Raw genomic sequence first — 25,506 nt, forward strand, 5'->3', positions numbered from 1 at the left:
TTCTTGGCTGTAAGTGGTAATTATATATAGCAATTTTAGGAATTACTTTATTCAGGCAAAATGAAAGCATGGATTCAACCCCAATGATTTCTCTAAATTTTTATTAATTTTTTTTTTTTTTTTTACAGCTCAATCCTCTTGTGAAAAGGAAAGAATTTGAAGATTAACAAGTCAATTACTTTTTTTTTTGAACAGCAATTAATCCTCATTACAGAGAACAACAAACAAAAGATCTGTGGCACATTATCTTTGGAAAGATCTTTTGCAAATTTTTCTTCTAAAAAAAGAAAACTATAATTTTCACAGATCACATATGTCTCTTTCAAAGGACTATACAAGGCGGCTAAATTTTATTCACAAAAGCCCCAAGTCGCAGTTCCATTGCTGAAGTAGATAAAATACATGGAGTCCCCGTCACTTGGGTTGCACATCTTCCCATTGAGAGCATCACTGCTTCCCTATCCTACGTACAAACTCACTGTGTGGGCTAGACAGCTGGCACGTTATTCCACAAGAACTAAAGACAAATTCGTATTTCAGACCAGTGATCATTTATCAACTGGACCAATTTACTCCTTTTTTAAACAATTTTAATACCAAGATTTGACTTCCTCTAAAGTTATAAGAAAGCAACAAATATATAATATAATATAATATATAATGGTAATAAATAAAAAAAGGCAACCCTGCTCAGGTATCATCCAAAACATGATCACATTCAGAAAGAAACAAAAAACAAGAAAGATTTGGGACACATGCCTATAAACACACACACATACACACACACACACACACACACGCACACACACATACAAGAACAGTGTATACCTGATATCTGAGGGGAGATGTGCAGTAATTTTAACAATACACGTTGATGGCCCGAACAAAAGGCGAAGTTAATACTGCCTGTGTTAAGCATCACTTAAACATCTACTTTTAAGCAAAGCACGTTACCTTCCTTAGGTCGGCCATCGTCTGGTCTTACCAGTGCAGCTGGGCCAGACTTGCTGCCAGTGGTCTTATTCCCTTGTCCTTTCAGGCCAGTAGAGTATCATCTAGGCCCACAGGAGCTGTGTTTCCTTCCTGCCCTCGTGGGTAGAGAAATACAGGCACTTTCTTACCCATCACAGTACCTGTTGAGATCTGCTGCACAGTGGAACATAGTGTGATTTCCCTGGGACAATGGGAAATTCACAGCCCCTGGAAGTAGACAGACGGTGCTCGCCAACTCATCGTAAGAACTCAAGAACATGGCCAGTGTCATCATTCTCAGTCGTTGAGAAACCAACACAACTGGATTGCAGACTGGAGGCTTATATGGTAGAAATACCACATGCGGTGTTTGAAGGAAAATCCGCAACACCATGTAATTCTGCCACTCCACCTCCAGCAAACAAAATGACAGGAGATAAAAAGGCACAGGAGAAACCTTCTATTTGTTAATTCTCAATAGGACCAAAAACGATCAAAAGAGACAACCCACTGCAGAAAGGGAACAAAAGAAGTACCGCCATGATCCCCACACGCCTCCAGAGCCACATACACAACTCACTTTCCAGTGAGCAAATCTCTGCATCTGTGTTTCTAAAAGAAACCCAACTACTCTAGCAAAATGGAAATACTGGTACTTGATGGTAAAGACTGTAGTAGAAGAAGTGGCAATGTTTTTCAAAGATTTGTGTAGTGTCTGGGGAAAATAAATCCTTAAGAAAAAAAGCAGAGCCGGCGGTGGGAGGTAGGGAACCAAGCCTTACTGGATTCATTGACCTGAAGATGAATAAATACGCGTCAAACTTCATGAAGCAGGAGAACAAAAGGAACAAGACCCACATTAACATGTCTTAAAGCCGTATCAAAATAAATACAGCATTATCCCCAAGTTAGTATTATTTCAAAACTAGATTTGGTCAACAAAGGCACAAGGAATACATCTAAATCAAATAGCCTCAAACTCTGTGTGTGTGAATGTTTGCATACATACGATACACACGTGTCCTTTCTAGATTAGACACAAAAGCTGTTCATTTTGGAGGACATAATGGTTCATCTTTTTGCTTCTAAAAATTATTGGGCAGGAATCCTAACAAAATAGTAAGCTCCTGATTCTACTACCTGATTCTGAATATTTAAGGTACCAATTAAGGCAAATTTTCAGCCAGAAAGGAGTTGAATGTTAGGTTCTCAAAAGCCTGAGATCTGGAATTAAAGGATATAAACGTATTCTAACTTGTCTGGGGGAGAAAGCGAAGTATCTTGGTCAAAACAGATCTATAAAATAAAGGTCCTTTTATTTAAAAAAAAAAAAAATGCAGATTTCACTCAGTATCATTCACTGAGTGTACCGTAAAAGCCATTCTCTTGCGGTTCTCATCCTGACAACAGGCCTGCTGGACCCTCGCTTCTTCACCACAGCTTGCGTATGGTCAGTGTTTTCACATTCTTAACCCAGTGTCATTTGGTATATTTCAGTGAAGCGTCTTTCATTCTTTAGCAGGACCCCTAGTCTGGCTAAAATCTCAAGCTCAGTGATTCACATTTTAATTATCTCCAGAAAGGACAGAAACACTCAACATTTTAAAAAGTAAAACAGTGTTCTTCCATCTCTTAGTAAAGACACACACACATACATACACACACGCACACGAACACACGAAACGGTAGTGCCAAAGGCAAGATTTTACAATTTTCACTCCTTAAGATATTTTTGTATTTGTCTCATTTTATAATCTAGTCCTTTCAATTATCTACCTCAGTACAAATTCTGCCTTTGGGAATTTAAGCATGCAGTGAAAAAGTGCAGCGATTTTTAAAATTCTCTAGATTTCTATATACAACTGTAACAGGAAAAAGACCTATGAACATTAAGGATTCATCAGCCACTATTTTTCACATACTCTATTTAAAAAGTAGCCACCGGGAATCCTTTTAGGTACAATGCAGTAAGAATCAGAAATATTCCATGTTCAAAATACTACAAATTGATCTCTGCAAATTGATTAGTTTTTCAAGGGACAAATTCTCAATATAAAGGTTGGGGGCGGGGAAACACTACTCACAAAGAATAAGGCCACTGAGAAAGCAACTGATTTTTTGGTTTTGTTTTGTTTTCCTTTTTCTTTTAGAAGTGGCTGAGAAATGGACTCAGAAATGTCTTCAGTCACAGGAGTGCTGTTGATCATGGATGGCGCGCACGCACGCATGCGCGCGCGCGCGCACACACACACACACACACACACACACACTCCAACACAGTCTGCATAGATCAGAACCTGTCCGAAGAAGACATGGCCTCCCAAACTGACAGGTGACTTGTACTGGGGAATGGTGGGGTAAAGGGGACAGAGAAGACCAAGTGAATAAAGGGGGAAAGGACATTAAATAATCACATAAACCTGATTCTGGTGTCCTGTTTCACCCATATTAAGAGATAGACACGATGTCACAACCCCCCCGACAATGACTGCTCAATTAACAGAAGGTTCTGTTGAATGGCTTTGCTTCAGAACATCAGTGAATGAAATCGGTCCATCAAGATCATCTATACGGTTCTCATGCTCAGATATATTCCTGCTGGACGTAACTCTCTGGCCTTCACCTAAACATGAGGTGCCAAACCTCTGAACTAGCTACAGATAAAAAAGAACAGGTTGGATAAGACACTGAAGGAACGGCTTCACACGGACAATTCGGACATGAAAATCATCGCCGCTCCATCCTCTGCACATCCTTTCATGGATTGACCAAATCACCGAGTTCTTACATTCCTCATACAGACTTCTGACCTCTTCATTATAAAGATGGCATTCCCTTCTTCACTAGTAGTATGAAAATGACAAACATTCTGGGTAGGAAACAAAACGTAAAGGGGCAGAATGGGATGAAGGGAGAGAAAAATGAACCAAGGGCGGTGATAACACTCACTCCTCGATTTTAATACATGTGCAAATTCTACTTCTAAAAGGGATATCAAGAATTGGCTTTTAAAAACACTGAACTCAAAATAATGCTTCCAAAAACCTTCAAAGTTTCAATTAAAAAAAAATCTGTGCTTATGGTTATGTGGGAATTTTGATTGTGTTCTTTCCTTTCAGATCATTCCCTATGAACTTGGTTTAGTATCTCTAATATGGCAATAACAACATATGGGAAGGCCACAGTTCCTCTTCAATCCAACCAAATCTAGTTGATTGAGAACATTTTGGAGTGAAGGCATGCGGTGACAATTTTTTTTTTTTTTTAAAGTCTAATTAACCACCCAAATCTCCACATCCTCTCAGGGAGTTAATTTACCCTAGGCAATCAAGGGCTCAGAAAGTCGACTTTTGCTATAAATATAAAATAATCTGTAGCAGAAAAATATAGCCTCTCTAAGAAGTAGATTTCATTTTTGTTTGCTGACAAAATTGTGAGTTGGTTAGACAACATGAGTTACCACATAACTGTAGACCACAAATCAGCACCTCAAATTCCAGCTCTACTTAAACAAAAATTAAAAAGCACTTTAGCCATCTGGTCAGGTATAAATGTTGGTTCCCTTCTTCCCCAAGGTAGAAAATTCAGAATATAGTCAATGGTGACTGCCTTTCGCTGAAGCAGGGGGTAGGGACCGCAGCGCCACATCCTCCATGGTGCATGCGAGCTCAAGATGGCTTTCCCGTGGGCGGCAGCTCCTCCCTCCACTGCTCCGACTTACGCTGACTCCCAGCAGTGACAGACAAATCAGAACTGGGGTGAGCGCATGGTACTCCAGGAAATGGGGGAGTGGGGGGGAGGGGAGTTGCCTTCAATTTCATAAATTGTGACAATACTTGGTATTTATCAAAGCCACTGTTCACAGGCAGAAAGTGGGGTACAGTGGAGTCCTTCCCAACTTAGCTTTATAGATGACCATCAGAATTTCCTAAACAAATATTTCCCCAAAACGTAAAAGAAAAAAAAATCATCCACAGAACCCTACACCAAAATTCATTGTTTAAAAAATTTCCTTCTGCAACTAGACAAGGGTGGCTACTGAGGGGACAGGAACGTGCTCTCAGAGCTGAAACTGCTTCTCCTCATTTCATCTGCCATTTGCATCCTGCTGGTTAAAAAAAGTACGGAAATGTTTCTAGACCACTCACACGCCCACTCAGTCTACATTGCACTTCTGTCCTTTAGTTAGGAAAGGCAAGATCATCTCTGAGGCCAGCCTCCTCCTTTCTGCTTCTGCATAACCACTATGTCCAACCAACGATCACGTAAGTTCTTGAAAGTTTAAGTGGACAAATGTCCTGGCCATCTCATGGTGCTTCTCTTCTCAAGTTTGGTGTCTTGATGAGACAAACGTCTGAACTGTTTTTGAGGCTTTCAATGTGCAAAAAAGTCCCCAAGCCATCAAATCAACTTGGGCCTCCGTTAAGGTGTTTTGGTTGCTTGTTTTAGCCGCTGAAAACCCTGTCTTGTATAGTGCACCAGATCCATCAAACTGCTGTTGAGGGCCAAGGCACACACACTTGTGCTGAGCTGAGCAAAAAATTCTGCAAACAAAGCAAAACCAAAACCAAGTAAACACATTTGCACACACAGAAATAAAAGTGGACACATAAAAAGTCAACGTTCCAGCAACGGTATCCCCACAACATTCTGTATACTTCATCACAGCAAAAAATCGCAATCTCCTGTAATGGCTCGCTGGTTCTCCACGTCCCTCCACAACACTGGAATGTAAGCCCTGGGCTGTTTCTTGAGCTGAATCCATAATGCCTGGCACGGTGGCTTGTGCTGGAAAATACCCAACCTGCACTACTGGGTCACTGGATGGGTGAATCAAACAAAACCAAACCCCCAACACATGAAGAGCATCATTAGTCTGTTAAGAAAGTAAAATTCTAGGAGGCAATGAGAAATACAAGTGGCTACAGGTGGCGGGCCACTGCCTTCCCTACAGCCAGGAAAGAATCTGGAACGGCATTACTGGGGCAGTTATGTATCAGCATTTACTCAGTGGTCGCCGGACTGACAGGGAGCAGTTCCTCTAACAACACACACTATCCCATCTCCCGAACTTTTTTCCAAGGTTTCTTCTTCTCAAAGAAGTCTCAGGAATGTTTTCGAGGCCACACTTCTTATACTGTTGCTAACCGTCTTTCTCAACAGATACTGAAAACAAACGTGTGACTAGGTATTTAGGTCACACGACCTCACGGACCAAGCTGGTCGTGCACAGAGACAGCCGGTCCCTTCCCGTCTCCGCTTGCCTCGCCCCTCTGCTAGCATGTCAGTTCAGGCTGACATAGTGACACCAGAACTTCTAGGGGGCAACCACTCCTAAGTTAACACGGAAGTCTGACTCCGCACCACAGAGCTCAAGAAAGAACTGCGGCTGGCTGGGTCACGAGGCAGAACGGAGGAGAGCAAATACCTATACATTCCCTTCTCTTCAGAACACGGAACATAAACTCCAAACCGACAACGTCCCTCCCTCCTGCTCCCCATGCCCCAGGAGTTACCACCACAGAGCCATTTACCTTTATTCTTCCTTGTAAGGATTTCAGCCTGCTCCCAAAGATCAAAGGCGGTAAGGACATGGGAAGTAATGGTGACATATGAAGATGTCATGTTTTGGATGGTGACAGGCATTCCGCTGCTCCCTACGCTGCCAGCACTGGGCTGGGACCCGACAGGAGAAGGCATTGGAGAGAGAGGGGACGGTGTGCCTGTGGTTCTGGAAAGCGCGAGAAAGAAGATAACTGGTCAGTCACCTAAACCCACAGACTACGGACTACTTGTCTCTGGGAGTGCAGTCCAGTTATCGAGTTCTGAGGTGTACTAGCCAAAACAATCACTTCCAGAAGATCAGAGATGCTTTTCACCTTCAGTATTTGGGGAATTTATTTCAGGAAACACACAAGATGGTGCCCATCAAACAGAGAATGTAACTGGGGGGAAGCAAGGTGTCCTTCGCTGGACACAGAATCAGAAGGCACATTATGTTCCATTTCCAGTCCACTCCCTCAGCCTGGAAGCCTTCCCCCCGCCACCACCACTCAGTTCTAGCTTCCACCAAGACAGTACTTCCCCGTGAAGATGGTTCTCATCTCCTACATCCTCATTCTCTCATCCAGTCAAACACGGACCGACACCTGCTCCACGCTCGGCACTCTTCTGGAACCCAGGGAGACAGCATGGCCTCCCTCTGGCCACCACCTGAACTGGTCTCTTCGCATTTACCTATGAATTTACCCATTGCACTTCTCACATCCCATTATACTCTTCTGCCTATTCCTTTTCCTTCCCTGAAGGCTGGGACCATTTCTTACGAATCTTGGCATTTCTGGCACTTAACACAGAGGAGGCTCTACCTAAGGATCTACTGAATCAGTGCTTGGCTGAACCAAGGGCAGGACGCCTCCGAGGAGACTGGGCAGGAGGCACTGTGCCTCAGGGGATGTGCTCTTCTCCCTGTTCTCCTTCTGGCTACCTACCTGCCCGGGCCTTGACAGGACTCAAGTGAGAAACATGAGGAAAACACTGAGATGGGAAAGGTAATGGAAAGATCAAGGTCAAGCAGCAGGAGCCTCATGACTGGGTCCATCCACCCCTGGGGGCTGAAGGGACCCCAAGTGTCCCCCACAGAATATATACCATGAAGGACTAAAGAGCAATCTCCATGAGGGCAGAAATTCTTGTCAGCTTTGTTTACTGCTTTATCCCCTGTGCCTAAAAACAAGGTTTGGTAGAGGAAAGGTGTTTGCTATAAACTGGCTGGGCAAATGGGGAAGGAGTTATCTAAAATAATGTGACTGACAACTTATTAACTTAGAATTAACATCTGAGGGGGGCGCCTCGGTGGCTCAGTGGGTTAAGCCTCTGCCTTCGGCTCAGGTCGTGATCTCAGGGTCCTGGGATCGAGCCCCGCATCAGGCTCTCTGCTCAGGGGAGAGCCTGCTTCCCCCTCTCTCTCTGTCTGCCTCTCTGCCTACTTGTGATCTCTGTCAAATAAATAAATACAATTAAAAAAAAAAGAATTAACATCTGAGGTGAGTGGCATGAAAATTTTCAGAGTTAAGAAGTTACTTCTCAGTCAGGACTTTTTTTTTTTTTTTTTTAAAGAGAAGCCATATGGGAATCTCTTCTTTTGAATGTGCTAGAAATGGGGCAGTCTTCTAGGTGATATTCTTAAAATAGCAGAACTTATCAGAACTGGGACTTTTCAAGGAGTATAACCAAATTCAAAAAAAAAAAAATACTAGGCAAGTACTACAGGGTAGAAAATTTTAACTTCATCTTAACAACACCTGCACAAAAATTCTGTTTTTCACCATCTTATGGCAGAGATGAACACCTTCAGTTCACAAAGGTGGGAGGTAGCAAGAGATAGTTTTCATTCTTAATAGTACTATCATGGACCCTAGATAAGGGGATTTGGTTCTAGAAAGTTCTTATTTACTGAAATGCCAAGACAACATGTCCTACAGACAGAGAAAAGACTTTGGCTCTAGTTGGCTCTGCCTCTGTTTTGTGTTGTCAAGCGTATCTGTAGATCCTCAAAGCTCTAAAATTTTGACCTGGGATTCTCTGTAATTACCTCCTATGTTACTGACTCAGCAAGCTTGTAACCTTTCCTTGACTTGTAACCATTTCTCGAAGAGATAGAAATACACTAATAATTTAAGTTTAAGGAGCAGTTCAGCACAAAGATGTAACACAATTTTTGGAAAGCCAAAGTCATACAAATGGCTGCAAAAGCAAGAGGTAAATATAGAGATAACCTGATTCTGAGAATTATTTAAATCAGACTTTTCATTACCTTGCAATGCATGGAGAAGGCGCCTGGGCAACTTTGAAAAGACCGCTGAAGTGTTCGTTAAGAGCACGAGAATACTTTATTGCTATATCTTTTTTACAACGAAACATCGCCATGTTCAAAATGGACTGGCAACGCATGCTATGAACATAAAGAGAAGTGAGAGTAAAGTATTATTTTTGTAGACACAAGTACCAGCACTACACAAAGCCATCTAACTTACTTTTCACAGTCTAAGGAACACAAAGGGCTTTCCTTATCTACGTGAGGAAAACGTCTTAAGACTCTTACTGTTCACACTATCCTCAAAAGGAAATCAGACATAAAGGAGCGCCTGGTGGCTCAGTCACCTAAGCACCCCATTCTGGATTTCGGCTCAGGTCACGGTTTCAGGGCCCTAAGATCAAGCCCTAGGTTGGGCTCTATGCTGGGTGTGGAGCCCACTTAAGGTATTCTCCCTCCCCTTCTCTCTTGTCCCTCCCCGCAAAGTAAACATTGGTGGAAAAACACAAATACACAGAAATATCATTTAAGTTATGAGACCAAGGGATGCCTGGGTGGCTCAGTGGGTTAAAGCCTCTGCCTTCGGCTCAGGTCATAATCCCAGGGACCTGGGATCGAGTCCCGCATCGGGCTCTCTGCTCAGCGGGGGGCCTGCTTCCTCCTCTCTGCCTGCCTCTCTGCCTCCTTGTGATTTCTGTCTATCAAATAAATAAATAAATCTTTTTTAAAAAATAAATAAATAAGTTATGAGACCAAAGCATCTATTGAGTCAACAGTAAAATGGCGGTAGATGCCTTTCATAAAAAGTAACTATCAGTGGGATGAACTCCTTGACCACACACTCTACTTTCTGGTATTGTTTTGCCTTTCACTATTAATTTCCATGTGAAGAAAACAAATTTCAAAAATTGTTTTTTGTAACAGCAAAAGATGCAAAAGCAAATACCATTTAGACAAGTGAAAAAAAAATGTACACACCATAAAACAGCAAATATTTTCTCTTGTGGAGCTGAGGCGTCTGAGAAGGATTTTAACGACATTATAAATCTATAGGAAAATGCAAAAATACATCAGGTTAACCAAAGGCAGTTAGAAAAGCCAAGGCACAAAGTCATCTTATTATGTTTGTCTTGGTTTTATGTTGATTTTCCTGAAGACGTGAAGACATGAAAACCATGCAGAAAAAAAACCCCCCAAGCTTTAGAGCAGTAATTCAGGCCATTCAGCAAAGCAGGCAAAAACACGTCTCTTCTCTGGCCTGTCTACCTGCTGGAAACCACGTAGACTCATGTCCTCACAGAGTCCCCTGCCCAAATACAGATAAAGAAGGGAGCTGACCCGGAGCTGCCAACACATCTGATAAGACAGCCAAACTGGAGAAACCCGCCTCTCCCTGAAAGGCCTGGCACCACAGTCTGCCTGGCAAAAGGACGGAGCCGGACCAAGTCCCTCCATTCTAGCGCTTCAGCTATGATACAACTTTCCTGTCGGGCCCAAGAGATGGACCTGGATCAGTAACTTTCTTTAAGGCTCTCCTTTGTTAAGTCGTCTTCCTGCTACATCTGATCATCGATTCCAACAGTAAAGGCGAGGAGGGAGAAGCACGAAGGAAGATGGCAAAATGACGTGGCACTTACTTAATGAGGTCCACGCTTTCTGAGTACACCGAGTAAGCCGCCTTGCACGCCGGGCTCTCCGACTCCATGGCAATCCCGCACTCAATAAGGGACAAGGCGGCCTCCAAGTACTTAAAAGCCTTCCCAACCTTGTCCGTCTGTAGAAGAACACGGTCAGCATTAGGCCTCAGACAGACTTAACTGTTTAGTTTCTCAACGACATTCTTTACCTCAACTTCCCTCCACGGTCTTCGGTCAATTATGGCTAAGGAAACGCCCGAGAATAACTCAAAATAATAACCAAAGCCTGTTGGCCCTGACCCACTGCAAAATTTCCTTTAGCAAAAAAGTAGTAGGAAAAAGAAAACAATCTTACTAAGACTACTCTCTCAAAGTCTTAAGCTACATAATCAAACCAAAGCAGTAAGCACGTCATTGTTACAAGTGTACAACTACTCACTATGGGATTCTCCTAAGAAGCAGATTTCCTACGCACACCTGGAATGATACAGACACAAATTTCTTTGTATGTGTTGAACTTTATCATATAAGCAATAGGAAACATTATGGTTTAGGAGCATCTTAGGACTTCTGTCTAAAAATAATTGTCTTCTGTATTTTAGAGCCAAACAGATTATCCAACCTCATGTGGAGGTTAGGGTTAAATGTGCATGGTTATCGCTGGGCCAGCGAGGTTAAAAACTTCAGAGTCCCTTAACGGACAAGGAGAAACATGGAGATCAAATCCTGGTGGTCACCCACACATGAAGGCGTGCAGTGTCACGGACATGGCCAGCTCCTCCGGGACAGGGATGGCGCCTCCACCTTTCCTCTACACTTGCCATATGCACCACATGTTACAAGAGCAACCAATTCACTTGTATCCAAGTCGGTAGTTTCTGCTAATGCTTTCAATTTGCTACATTCAAACAGAATTAAAAAGAGCCAAGATGCTAGTGGAGTATAAGGAGATGATGACATATCGGCAAAGAAGGATGGTGTGGGGCTGCTAATTTTTTAAAAAATAACGTGGATCTAAAATATTTTTTCTAGAGTAAGTCTGGCTCAGAAAATCAGTAACAGTATGGAGGTTCCTCAAAAAGTTAAAAATACGAACACCCTATGATCCAGCAGGTGCACTACTAAGTATTTACCTAAATTATACAAAAATACAGATTCAAAGGGGCACATGCACCCTAGAGTTTACAGCAGCATTAGCAACAAGAGCCAAACTATGGAAAGCACACCCAGATGTCCACTGACTGATGAATGGATAAAGATGTTGGGGGGAGTGTGTATGTGTGTGTGTAAACATATATATGTATATATAAATGGAATATTACTCAGCGATCAAAAAGAATGAAATCTTGCATTTATAGTGGCATGGATGGAGTCAGAGTGTAATACTGTAAATGAAATAAGTCAAACAGAGAAAGACAAATACCGTATGATTTCACTTATGGGGAATTTAAGAAACCAAACAGATGAACATAGGGGAAGGAATGGAAAAATAAAAGAAGATAAAAATAGAGAGGGAGGCAAACCATAAAACAGACTCTTGACTGTAAAGAACAAACTGAGGGCTGCTGGAGGGAGTGGGTGGGAGGTGGCCCTGATGGGTGATGGGCAATAAGTAGGACACTTGTGATCCAACACTGGGTGTTGTATGTAAGTGACGAATCAATAAATTCTACTCCTGAAACTAGTATTACATGATATAGAAGAATAAAGAAAAATTAAGAAGAACTTGAAACATTATTATATTTAGTAAGTGCTGTCAACTTCTTGTACTTGAAAAATATGTCTTCTATGTTTAAGAAAAAGTGTTTTACATTTCAAAAAAAGAAAAGGAAAAAGAAAATTAGTGACAAAGAATAAAGATCAAATTGGCACGTCTCCCCCGCCCCCCCCAGCCCCCCACTAAACCAGCGGTACATGGCTTTACTGGTTTGCTTCACTGGTGAGAGTATAACTCCTCAAATTTGTTTACTTAATGCCATCTCTTTCATGGCAATTCCAGGATTTATACTGGCCTCAGTTCATAAATGAAAGGAACTACAGTAAAAAGAACTATAGTAACTATATACAAGGTTATATATAGTTACTATCTATAAAATCACTACATGTTACTATATATAAAGTTACTATATAGTTACTATATATAGTAACTAAAAAAAGTATAGTAAAACAAAAAAATTGCCAATATCCACTTCTTTGAGCAAAGTATTCTGTAAGGCTAACAATGACAATATTCTTATAATAGCTTCCTGGGTTGCTCTGGAGACGGTGTTCAAGCAGTTGTGTCCTCACTTCCCTACTCAACATTGAGTAACGCCGAGAAAACAACACATTCCTCTATGCTCAGAGGTGCACTTAACTATGTGGAACGCAAAAGGGACCAATCTGAGATCTTGTGCAAGTAAAAGAGAATTATTACTTTTTTTTATTTGACATAGAGAGAGGGAGAGAGAGCTTGACAGCACATACAAGGAGAAGGTGCAGAAGGAGAAGTAGGCTCCCCACTGAGCAGGGAGCCTGATGTGGGACTTGATCCTGGGACCCTGGGACCATGACCTGAACTGAAGAAAGATGCTCAAACTGACTGAGCCACCCAGGTGCCCCCAAATAAAGGAGAATTAAAGAGGAATAAAGAGGCTGCCCATTCAGGGTTTTGTCCAAGCCAGTGTATTTTCAGAGTGAAATAAGCTATTATTAGGTATTAAAATGAGATGCAACAAGGTATAAAGCAGGACTGAACTGGGCACACTGGGATATATGGGCAGCTTAGGTAGGGAGGAAGAAGAGGTACATCTGTATAAATTAATTTCTATATAAAACAAAAACAAAGTTTCCTGGACTACTGTTTGAATCATGAAGGAATCCAGTGGCTGAAAGCGTACAACGTCAACCTAAGTTTTAGACAACCGGTTGACAAAGTACTGAGTATTTACTCTTTTGCAGACCTCAAAAGGTTCTTACAGTTCTGGCACCAAGTTTGGGGAGCTCTGCCTCTGGAAGGCAGAGATGGAAAAAACATTGTCCTTTGGTGTAGACGTGGCCGTCTTCATCGTAATCCGGCCGTCCTAGGGTCCTGGGAACCAGGCCACTCTGGAGAGGGGTCTATAGGTAGAGGCTTACCTCTGACCCACAGTAAGCATCCCCCACAGCAAGGACTTGATAAACATCCCACCCTGATGAACAGGGGCTGATAACAGGGTTTTGGTCCAGGCTTCCCCAGCCGCTCTGAGAGAGAGCTGCCTACAAACTGCGGCTGAGAGCACAAGCCAGGACCTGGGGCAGGGGTGGGGGGGCACCCTGCTCTTCACCCCCCCCAAGGTTCAATAGATGGTATTTGCAGGGGCTGAGGCTCAGAGAAAACATTAAATAAATAAAAGCCCCCTGAGTTTTAGATGTTTGAAGATGACAAAGGGCTGGCATTATCTAATTATACTGCCACAGCAATGTAAGAGCACATTTAATTATGGATGAAATTAACAACAAAAGCACCACTTCCCAGAAAATTCCAACAGCCACTGGGTAAAGAGAGCTCATTTTGTAAAAGCATGTTTACCAACACTGCAATCATTATTACCTTCATCTTAAAACTTTACCTAAGGGCACTTGTCTACTTACTCTTCCCTCGGGTTATTATCTCAAGGGCTTGGAGATAATTTTGGAGCAACAGATTACCTCAGCTTCCAAAATCTTTCAGGCTGAACACAAACTGATCGACTTTCAACAGCAGAACACGTCTCCCACATCCAAAGAACTGACTCAGTGGCAAGAGGAAGCCCTCGTGTATTAAATCAAACAGCACCAGGTAGACTTAACTTCCATTCATTAAGATACAAAACTTGTCACTAGGTACCCTGTATATTCGCCCACATTCAGACTGAGTCAAAGCAAATAATTTCGCGAAGAACCCATTACTCCTCGCTTGTTAAAACCCACTGATCCATGGGGCACCTGGGTGCTCAGCTGGTTAAGCAACTGCCTTCGGCTCAGGTCATGATCCCAAAGTACCAGGATCAAGTCCCATATCAGGCTCCCGCTCTATGGGAAGTCTGCTTCTCCTCTCTCATGTTCTCTTTCACTGTCACTCTCTCTCAAATAAATAAATAAATCTTTATTAAAAAAAAAAAAAAAAGTGCTCCTGCTTTACTTTGTGGCCTCTGTGGGCCCTCTCCCACCCCCTCCCTACCCCCACCCTCACCCTGGAGTTCAGTGATAAGGAATTCAAGGAGACCACAGAGATCTTATCAGAAAACATTCGACTCAAGGGACAGAAGAGCCAAACTGACCATTAATTCTGCTTTCTGCTTCAACTTTTTGGCCTCCTTCATGTGGAAATCTGCTTGTTGTCTGAAAGAGAAGCAAAGACCAGGGTGGGTCAAAGGAACCTGGAATTACTAGACTGGACAAGATGACTGAAAACTAAGGGGGTGAAAAAGGCTGGGAGGAGCCAGGGCAGAGAAGAGGGGAAGCCGAGAAGGGGCAGAAGAAACAGGAGGAAAGCAGCAGCAGGAAAAGCCAGGGTCTTACCTGTCAAGCTTCACCGGAGGCTTCCCTGGTTTAGAGTTACCATTTGGCAAAGAAGGCACTAGAAAAGGATATGCAGTATCTCCAGAAGACCCCTTTAAAAAAAAAAAAAAAACCACATCATACAGGTCACACTCCTACAGTTAAAACCATTGACCTAAATATACCACCCCTCTAAATTAGACCAATAGTAGCTTAAAAAAAGAGGAAATCAAGCACTGTACAATTTAGCTTAGCAAAGCATTTTCCTAGCTAGATTCAGCTGAAACTGTAGGTTCTGACTGTACAGAGGACCACAAAGATATGAGACAAGAATGTCCAAAAGCCAAGATAACCAACAAACCTAATCGTAACCTTTCTCTTTGTCAACATGCACCTGCCGCCGCCGCCCCCCCCCGCAGGTGGGCAGGAAAAAAGGACCTTGTATTTGAGAAAGTGGCTACTTTTTTCCCATTATGACCAATAATGTAGGTATTTGATACCAAGCATGCAAACCAAGAACTAAGCTGGGTAACATTTTTTTACTGCAAAACACCGGACAGGAAATTAACACAAAAATCTATTCCAATTTTTCGCCCCTGAACCACTTTGTAAAGGAAGAATAAATAGCCTCTAAACTTACATGGAAAATTTACCATCTTTTTCACTCTCACAAGGAGAACTTTAACCACAAGTAACTCATTACTGCCTTATTAACAGGGATGAAGAGCCCTGAAATCCCATCACAAGGAACCTCTCTTACTTGGGAACTTAAAGCTGTACTGATGGATTCCACTCTGTAAGCTCCAGTGCCACCCCCCCCCCCCTTACTTTGTGCTCTGGACAGCTTCCAGATCCCTTTCCCTCTACTTTTCTGTGCTTGGGAGCAGAAGAGTCTTTGTGGCTGCCTTTGCTACTACTGGCACTTTGGGGAGGGTCCTGGCTGCAGGGGTCAGCTTCCCGCTTTGGCCTCTTTTGTGCAGGCTTGGCTGGCTTCTGGGAGGAGAAGGAGGAGGAAGAGGATGACGACGCAGATGGGGGTGGAAGCGCTTCCTTCTTTGAGGGCTCAGAGGAGGGCCTGGATGTTCTGGAAGGAGACATCATGCAAAAATTAATAAGACAGAACACGAACCATATCACTTAGTAGTTTAGTTGTAAGAGAAAATGGATACTGACACCAAAAATTAAGAAATCATAGAGCACGAAATCCATTCTTGTAGAAAGGCCAAATTTCAGGGACTTTGGGTACCTCTGAGATATCTAGACCAATCTATGAATAATGGATTAAGTTGTATGGTTTGTCACTAAGCTCCCAGAGTCCACCACCCTCCTCTCCCAAGTTAGTCTTACTAGCTGTCCCCCAACCTGTACCTTTCTCTGACAAGCAGGCTAGCCCAGGTGCTACCTCCTCTCTCCTCCTCCAACCTCCCCTCCCCCAAATCTCTGTTGGCTCCCACCCAGTGACACTACGCACTTTCTTTCGCCAAGTCATTTCATGAAACGATTTCTTAAATAAACCAGAGAATGAATAACAGTTGTTTTTTACATTCACACCTTCCTGGAACAACCCCCTGTCCTGTGGCCACCTTCCTCCAAAGCAAGGGACTTAGGGAATAGGCCTGGGCACGCTCGGTAATCGCCTGAAGAGCGAGCACTGAGCCCAGGCTCCCAGGGTTCAACGGCTAGCTCCAATTGTCAAGAATCTTGTGACTGTGGATAAGTCATTTTCTTTCTCTGTGCCTCTGTTTCCAGTTCTGCAAAGTAGGGATGATAATAATAATAGCATGTTCCTTGTTTTTGTGAAAAATTCTTTTAGAAAGAAATTACTTTCACATGTTTAGGAAATTTTCCATAGTTAAAATGTCTTTGAGAAACCTAAGTTTGGGCTCAACAAACTATGATTTCGCAAAAGGTCCGCATGGATGAAAGCAACATGAAACAGAGTGCATCATCAAAATGAGCCCAATGGTGTGCTGATCCGCTCCTACCGCACAGGAGAAATGTTTTTGCCCTTCAAGACCCAGGAAGACTCGATCATCTGCCGGGGCTATTGCTAATCTCTATACTCACTTTGTTTTAGAAGATTCTTTGTGGGAGGATGAAGATGATGACTGTGACTTGGTTTCTTTCTCCGGTCTGGCTTTCTTGCTATCATGGTCTTTCTCTGCTTCAGCCTATTAGTGTATTATAACAAAGTACACTGTTAAAACACAGATGTACAGACAAAACAGAAAAGACTACACGGCAAAGGTAAGGCAAGTCACTGGACTTTCAGCGACACCTATACACACACAGCAAACTTCTAAGTACCTACGTTGTGTGTGTTTCAGGGGCCAGAGGGAAGTAGACAATCAAGATTTGGTGAATTTGTACAAAGACAGATTTTCGCAGAAGGAAGGAGTATTCTTCCCACCCAGGGAAGGGAGGATGTCTATGTTTAAGTAAGAGCTGACAACAGGAAGAGTACATAATAGCTCTCATCACTTCACTGACGTTTTTCTAAATAGAAAAGGATCAATAAAGCATGCATATTCACAGCAAGTGACAACGGATGATTTTATGAGTAAGGACATCCCTCTTTCTTTCAAAATGACCATCCACTGATGCCCACTAGTTTATTCTTTGTATAAAATTCGGAGTGGAGTACTTAAGGCTCACTTTTCATCTAATGAAAAATAAGTATACTGTTGAGAAAAAAACAGGGTTACAAAACCCTCTGTGTCTGTAACTTACAGAGAGGACTAGAAAGACATACAACAAAAAATAGTTACTTTGGGATTCTTTTTTTTCTCCTCCACTGACACAACTGTCTTTCTTCCTTTTTAAGAAGACTGTCTTTCTACCTCTCTATACATATATGGGGATACATGTTTCTACTTCTCAAAAAACTTGAAAAAATGAAGGATAAGTATAATTTTAATGAGGGAAGAGTACGAGCAGAATTCTAATTCTAATTCTACAGAGAGTCACATACCTCAGAAACATCTGTCTGCACCAAATAGAGTGCAAGCTAAACACACGCAATGATTAAGAGAACAAAGAACTCTTCCCAGCAGAAGTCTTTCTCCCTGGTCAACAAGCAGACCAGGCTCACGTAGACTCAGTGACTTCACAGCGGCCTCCTTCCCACGGGTCTGGGCTCACAGAAGCACTCCACGGGAAGAACAGCAAGTGACAATAAAGTGATTGCTGGGAGTCCTTCAATTAATTCTGATGATCATTTAGAACTAAACTCCTCTAACTGTCAGTTCACCAAGAGAGAAATCTGGGACACCACCCAGTCAATCTAGGACAATCCCTAAAAAACCTGAAATCCTCGGTTAAACCCTTAGAGGAAAAAAAAAATCTTCTCGTTAACCGATTGTGAGAGGCTCCGATTTTCACCACCGTCTCTCCCTCATTCCCTAAATTTCTCCAAGAAAAATGAATAAATTAAGATGGGCAGAGCTTACTAATAAGCAGCTGGGCCCCACTCAAAGGAAAGGGACTAGGAAAACCATGCCCCTCCCCCACCAGACATTCTGCAAACAAATGTGCCAGAGTGCGCCTGTCCATTCAGCCCTTCAGATCTCCTCTGAAAAAACGTTTTATCTCGTTTCAAAATAGATCAGTCAAGGTGGCTTACAAAGGTACAGGTTCCTTGGCGTGTACACAAGTGAGACTAGGAAGAAGGGAAAACGTGGGGAGAGAAGAGAAATGAAACGCAAGGGAAGGCTTCCCCCTCCTCTTGGCGGATTCTGCATGGCCTGCACGTGGCCGCCAGGCGGCCTCTAGACAGAACTTGGACATGGCTGGTCCAAAGTGACTGAGCTCAAAGACTCAGGGTGCAAATGGGAAATATAATTATTTTTATATTGATTAAATGCTGAAGTGACGATGTTTTAGTTATACTGGATTAAAAAAAAATTTAAAAATTATTTTCACTGTTTTTTTGCCTTTTTGTATTTTTAAAAGTGGTTAGTAGAAAATTTAAAATCAGGTATGTGGTGCACTTTGTATTCCTAGGACACAGTGCTGTGCTACAGTTTTCTAGAGGCGATCTGCAAACTGGGCTCTGAACTTTCAATTAGCAACGCAAAGGAAAATTATAAAATGTACCGGTTAGGGGTGCCTGGCTGGCTCAGTTGTTTAAGTGTCTGACTTTTGATTTCAGGGCAGGTCATGATCTTGGGGCTGCAGGATCGAGCCCCCGTGTTGGGCTCTGTGCTCAGCAGAAAGTCTGCTTGAAATTCTTTCTCCCTCTCCCTCTCCCCCTGCTCTAACAAAATAAATAAAATAACTTACAGATTAGATAACAACAAACCAGTTGTTCAGAAATAATAACCATTTATTACAGAAGACTGGAGGAAACACACCCTGGGGGACCCTAGTAAGGAGAGAATGTGACGTAAATAAACAGGCACGTCTTAAAGGCAGGGCTGAAAGAGGAGAGGGAATTTCACACAGCTGCTTCTCTTGTGGCCTTCAGCAAGGAAGTCAGGGGCCAGCAGCAGAACTCTGGAGCACAATTCAGAAGAAATGAAAGGTGCTGGCACATGCCAGGAGAAGCCTCCTGGGGTTCCACACAGCACACAGATGCCCATGCAACAATTCGTAATGGTGACCCTTGAGAGACCATCAAGTCTGGCAGAGAAGAGAGAGTAAACTGGAAATGACTGGGTTAAGAAAGAACCTTCCTATTCTCCTTGTCAGTTAAGAACCTACTGTGCCCAAGAGTGTCTGCCACCAGTGAGCCCACTGAATTCCCCTCCGTTTTAGATTAAGGGCTGGGAAGTTGGCCCAGCAACCAATGAGAGAAGATGGGGGATTTCTCTCTGGGCAAAGTCACAGATTTGCTGAACTATCCAGACAGACATTAACTTGTACATGTGGGAGTTAGCAATATATACTTTTTCCAGTGGAAGGTAATTAATGACACACAGGATAAGTCCCCACGGGAAAACTAAGCATAAACTGTCCATAAGGTTACTTTCTTAAAAAACAAACAAACAAACAAACAAAAAAACACACACACACACACAAAACACAAAAAACAAAAAAACCCACCAAACCCCAGAGGTGGAATGAGAGTTCATTTTTGTTTGTCTGTCTCCACACTGCTTAGGGCATGCTGGTTAGGACCATAAACCAAAGTGGCAGACCTTAGACACCACACATGAGTATAAGCCTGTCACAGGGAGTCAGCCCTCACGAACTGGACACACCCCTGGCTTGTACCAATCCGCGACTTAAGAGAACAGCCACACGCCTGGGTGGCTCAGTGGTTTAGCATCTGCTTTCGGCTCAGGTCATGATCCCAGGGTCCAGGGATCGAGCCCCACATCCGGCTCTCTGCTCAGCAGGGAGCCTGCTTCCTCCTCTCTCTCTGCCTGCCTCTCTGCCTACTTGTGATCTCTGTCTGTCAAATAAATAAATAAATAAAATCTTTTTTAAAAAAGAGAACAGCCACAGAAATCACCAAGCACAAACGCCGACACTAACACGAGACGCCCGTGTTGGCACTGACTGGAGTACTATGCTCAAGGCACTGACAGGTGGCGTTGACAAACCGTCACATCCTGTAAGCTGGGAGAAAGTAAGCCATTAAACTCAATGAGCAACATTCCCCTCGTGACGGTCCTCGCCTGCCTGACCTCAAGCCTGGGGGCCTAAGGTCAGGGTCTCCGTACACTGTGCACTTGAAACGCCATCATCTGCTGTCTGGAACAGTCACAGAGGCTTCCCTGGAGTAAGCATTTGTGAGGCGGCACAGAAAGTAAGGTGAGTGGCTGAGGTCCCCAGGAGCAGGCCCAGTGCTACAACTCTAAGTGCCTGGATTTAGGAAAGGGCCCTGAAACAGCACGCTAAGCAGTACTGAGCGGCGAGAAATGTAGTCTTGAATTCCGAGGCTGAAAAACAGGAGGCAAGGTGTTCTTCAGATGTTTCTGGGACAAGCGGCCTTTTGAAGATGAGATGAGAGTGATGTACTCTCTCTTCAAGAGGACAAAGAAGTCTCCTGCGCCCTGTAGGTTAGCCACAGACCAAGCCCCATACCAGGGAACCCTGTGTCTGCTCTGGGCTTTGGGCTTCCCTCTCTCTAGAAGGATAAGCATATCGACAGCGCCTGCATGTGCAACAGGAGGAGGCTGGGGGCTGGTGACCTAACTGGTTCCTAACTGACGTGTTTGCTCTTCTTAACCTGTGGGTCAGGTGGCCAAGGATTACCTGCCCGGAGGCTGCCCCACCCTTGGCCAAGGATTACCTGCCCGGAGGCTGCCCCACCCTTGGTGGCAGTCAAGTCCCAAGACCATAAAAGGAAGAGCTGGGGCTGTGCTGGGCCGGGTTGGCTGCCAAAGGAGAGCTCCTGCTGCCCCAGCATCTGGTTCACCGTCCCAAGTACCCACAGGTAGCAAAGGGAAAGCGAACGCAGCTTTTCCAAAATGGACACTCATTTTAGCCACAGAGTTTCTACCAGGAGCTTAGTTAGCTACAACAGAGCCAAGGAGCATCTGAAAGGGAAAGGGATGTAGAAGGTAGAGGGGCGTGGGGGTGGGCACGCAGCACACTAGAGTGGCAGGAATGGGGACAGCAGAGGGACTGGGCCAGGATGACACTGTCAGAGTCAGGATACCACCAATCTCAAACCTCTCTCCAATAACCCCCCCAAGGAGACACTTGGCCACCAAAAAAAGAGAAAGAAACCAACCATTGTGTGTTAAAGAGAAGAACATTGCTAGACCACAGGAGCCAGCGCAAGCTCCAGACCTACTTTTGCTAAGCAGCCAAGTGATGTTAGAGCCTTCTGGGATCCCATTTAGAAAAGGAACAGCTGAACTAGTGACCTGTAGGATCTTAGCGCTCAAAACTCTAAGACCGTTGTCTCCCTCATGGAAGCGAGCTGGCTTGGTAGCACCTGGGGACAGGAAAAGTAGAGAAGCAGCCTTCTGAGAAACTCAGGATTTGCCTCTGCAGGAGGTTCACTAAGACAATGACACAGTGGACATCAGGTCCAATTAGCACCGAGAATGAGGGCAGGGATTGAGAAGATAGATTAGGAAAAATAATGTGGAAAAAGGAAATTAGGAAAAAGGAAAAATAATGCGCTTTCCCCCTTCTTCTTGGTGAGGAAATACACAAGTATAAGATTGGTTTAAAACAGCCTCAGCAGGGGTGTCTTAGTGTCTCAGTCGTTAAGGGTCTTGCCTCTGGCTCAGGTCATGATCCCGGAGTCCTGGGATAGAGCCCTGCATCAGGAACGCCTGCTTCTCCCTCCCCCACTCCCTCTGCTTGTGTTCCCTCTCTCACTGTGTCTCTCTCTCTGTCAAATAAATAAATAAAATCTTTAAATAAATAAAGTACAACCTTGGCTACCATTTCATACAGCTATGATGCTCTTCTTAGGGCAATTAACAAGGCATGAAGAAATCAGACATCAGTGACTTTAGGAAACTGTAAGGCATGACTTTTCAAACCCTTGATTTTGAAGAAGACTAACAGGAAATGTTGGTCTGAATAAACCATCAAGGAAAGACAGTCAGACCCTGGATACAAGGAACGGACTGAACGATCTGCAAGCAACAGAAACACAGTTTCCCACGGCATCCCAGAACTTCCTCTTCCCACTCCCCAAAACTGACATAAAGGATAGCTCCGAAATGTTATTTCCAAAAACGCCAAAGCTTCTTCGTCAGAGAAGCAGTTGTTTTGAAAAATGAAGAGGCAGACTTGAATGAATTTACCTCCTTTTTCAGGTATCTGTCTACACAATGGTTAGGACAGTCTGGCATTTTATTTGAGACGCGATCCAGACAATGACTGAAATTAAATGAGATATTACAGGGACACCTGGGTGGCCTACCCAGTAAAGCGCCTTCAGCTCAAGTCATGACCTCAGGGTCATGTGAGATCAATTGCTCACTGGGGAGCCTGCTTCTACTTCTGCCTCCCCTTCCACCTGCCTGTGCTCTCTCTTGCTCTTTCTCTGTCAAGTAAAATCTTAAAAAAAAAAAAAAAAAAAAGAAAGAAAGAAAGAAAGAGAGAGAGAGATCTATAAAATGCCTAGAACGCTTAACCCACACACGGAGCGCCATGCATGTTAGGCGTACTGTTAGAACGCTCTCGACTGCACTGGGCTGACTATGTGTATTCTACTGTACCTCTCGACTTCCATTTGTCCTCACGGCCTGGGAAACGTAAGCATGGTTTACAAACTGTAGAAATGAAAACACAAGTTGTATTTGAAGTTCTAAACTGTAAGCTAGATGAAGAAATTTGTGGGTTTTGTAGGGAGCACTACGTCAAGTCACGCCTATTTTCTCCCACAGTTTTCTCCATTTTTCATCATGAACTGCCCCTGCCCAGTCCTTTAAAGGAGTAAATACTTTTCTGCAGAGGCCATGGCTGACAGCTTTATCAGAGCTGCTTTCACCCACCATTACGTCCTTAGGGTGATCTTCTGCTTTTAAGTCTAAAGTGGCTTCAAGGATCTGTTAACCTCCCCAAAATTTGTGCTACATTTTGTACCACGAAAGGAAGAGACAGGATTTAAGCGAAAAACTAAAGTTGGCGGGGGGGGGGGGGTGCCTGGCTGCCTCAGTCAGTACAGCATGTGACTCAGTCTCACGGTGATGAGTTTGAACCCCATGATGAGCATGGAAGTCTACTGGAAAATCAAAAAAGAAAATAGAGAAGTAAAACAAAATCTCACTAATGTGAAGGACCAGGCACATTCTTCAACCACTCAGAGTTTTCTAGTGTTCACACTTAAATGGAAGTAATGAACGAACCTTCACCATCCACATTTGTGGCAAAGCACTGAGGCTTGAACAGAGACCAGCCCTGCCTGCCTCGGGGCCCAGGCACACATGCTGGGGGAGGCAGCCGCTCTGTGGGAAGGCCCGAACCGTGGGAGTCAGGGTCCCGACGGGAAACGAGGGAGCCCACCCACTCCGGGAAGGAGCTCAGGTTCATACTCCCAATATTCATAATACCTAGAACCCAGCAGAATAAAACCAAAAGACCATGATTCTCTGATCACGAAATAAGTACACAGTTGGATTATTTTCAAATCAATTTATCAGACAGTTTCTAACTAGTGACATACTTTAGGCAAGGAATTCTTCACTGCCTAGATCCATGATGTTGAAGTAGCCCACCGGAGGAAACAATCGGTCCAAAGAACCAGCTTCGTACAATCCCAACCCTGCTGTACGGCTCTGCTCCAGCAGTCCCCAGCTCTGCCAGACATCAGGATTCAATGAACACCAATGAAGGGGGGCAAGGGAGGGGGTGCAAACCCCGCTGGCAGCCATAAAGGCTCCCGGGGTGACCATCACGTGTAGCGGGGGTCTGGAACAGACCAGGCTGGTTCAGACCCCAATCCTGCCGGTATCACAGTGGAGGCGCAAAACCGTTCCCAGGGGCAGATCTCTTTGGCTGCCTGCCAAAGCATTCAAGAAAGCATATATTTGACTCAGCTGAGAGTCATTATTTCTCCATCCTCTAGACAGAGAGCTAAGTGAGCTGCCCTAGTGGAGCAAGGCCAAGGGCTGGGAACAGCTCTTTAGAGGGCACCACTCACAGACTCAACAGGGAGAGCAGAGACTCCCATTCCGGAGCTGCAAGCAATGCTTCTAGATTTGCACTGGGGTATGGACTGGGCTGAGAACTGTCTGCGGAAGCCTCCAATTTCTAACGTTCCCAATTAGTACGTATTTTAGAAGCAAATACTTTGCCCCACTCCAGCAAATGCAGAAGGCTCCCTAGAGACTAGGTAAGACCATGACGGCTGGGAGATGAACGATAAAAAGATATCCCAGGAGGAAGGGGAGGTAAAGGAGTGCCTTTTTAAAAAATATTTATTTTTTAGCAAGAGAGCAAGAGAGAGCATGCACAGGGGGAGGGGCAGAGGGAGAGAACCTTCCAGCAGACTCCCCGCTGAGCATGCAGTCTGATGCAGGGCTTGATCCCATGACCCACGAGATCATGATCTAAGCCAAAACCAAGAGTAAGAGGCTTAACCGGCTGAGCCACCAGATACCTCCAAGGAGAGCACTTTTGAACCTTTCTTGGGAATATGAGATGTAGGGACCTTTTTCCTAGCCGGGCCCATCACAATTTCATCCATAAAGTTTTACCCTTTTAACACACACCCAGACCGTCTTAAGTTATCCAACATGGGAATATGCCCTCTTCTAGCTGAAACAGCACTGATCAGAACTGGATCCCACCCAGCTTGAGTTGTCGGCTGCAGTTACAGTGGTAATACACACCCTCACGTCTCATTCAACAAGCTTCTGGAAAAAACAGTTGCCCTTTGCCATTTGATAAAGTCATGTTATATTTTTAACCTGGTGGAATAATTGGTCAAATCACAGACAGGACAGCAGGCTTCATGATCTTTCTGTCCTTTGTTATTCTTAGCTCAACTTCCAGGACTGAGTAAGAAGATTTTTGTGTACTTATAAGACTGTTAAAAAAATTTTTAACCCTTGTCAGCAGGAAAGAGTTGGCTCTTTTGCACCTTTCACTCTGAATCTTGAACAAATTTGGATAGAATGCCACTGGAGGAAAAAGTCACTTATCTTTTGCCATGAAGCACCAGCA

General features: G+C 43.8%; 1 protein-coding gene across 7 annotated transcripts in view; it reads right to left on the reverse strand.

Annotated features, from left to right (window-relative positions):
• Positions 1–84: 84 nt before the first annotated feature.
• Positions 85–25,506, reverse strand: part of AFF1 (ALF transcription elongation factor 1) — a 250,846-nt gene continuing 225,424 nt past the window's right edge. For all 7 annotated transcript variants that reach the window (XM_082726634.1, XM_082726638.1, XM_082726635.1 and 4 more), the window contains 9 exons: positions 16,993–17,096; positions 15,754–16,009; positions 14,947–15,038; positions 14,706–14,766; positions 10,426–10,562; positions 9,767–9,835; positions 8,789–8,926; positions 6,507–6,703; positions 85–5,516 (listed from right to left, as the gene is read on the reverse strand). In XM_082726634.1, the coding sequence (XP_082582760.1) occupies positions 5,395–5,516; positions 6,507–6,703; positions 8,789–8,926; positions 9,767–9,835; positions 10,426–10,562; positions 14,706–14,766; positions 14,947–15,038; positions 15,754–16,009; positions 16,993–17,096 (1,176 nt within the window). In that variant the 3' untranslated portion in view covers positions 85–5,394. The remainder of the gene's footprint in view (positions 5,517–6,506; positions 6,704–8,788; positions 8,927–9,766; positions 9,836–10,425; positions 10,563–14,705; positions 14,767–14,946; positions 15,039–15,753; positions 16,010–16,992; positions 17,097–25,506) is intronic.

This window comes from Mustela nivalis, assembly GCF_964662115.1.
Source record: "Mustela nivalis genome assembly, chromosome: 4".
Classification (NCBI taxonomy): Eukaryota; Metazoa; Chordata; class Mammalia; order Carnivora; family Mustelidae; genus Mustela; species Mustela nivalis.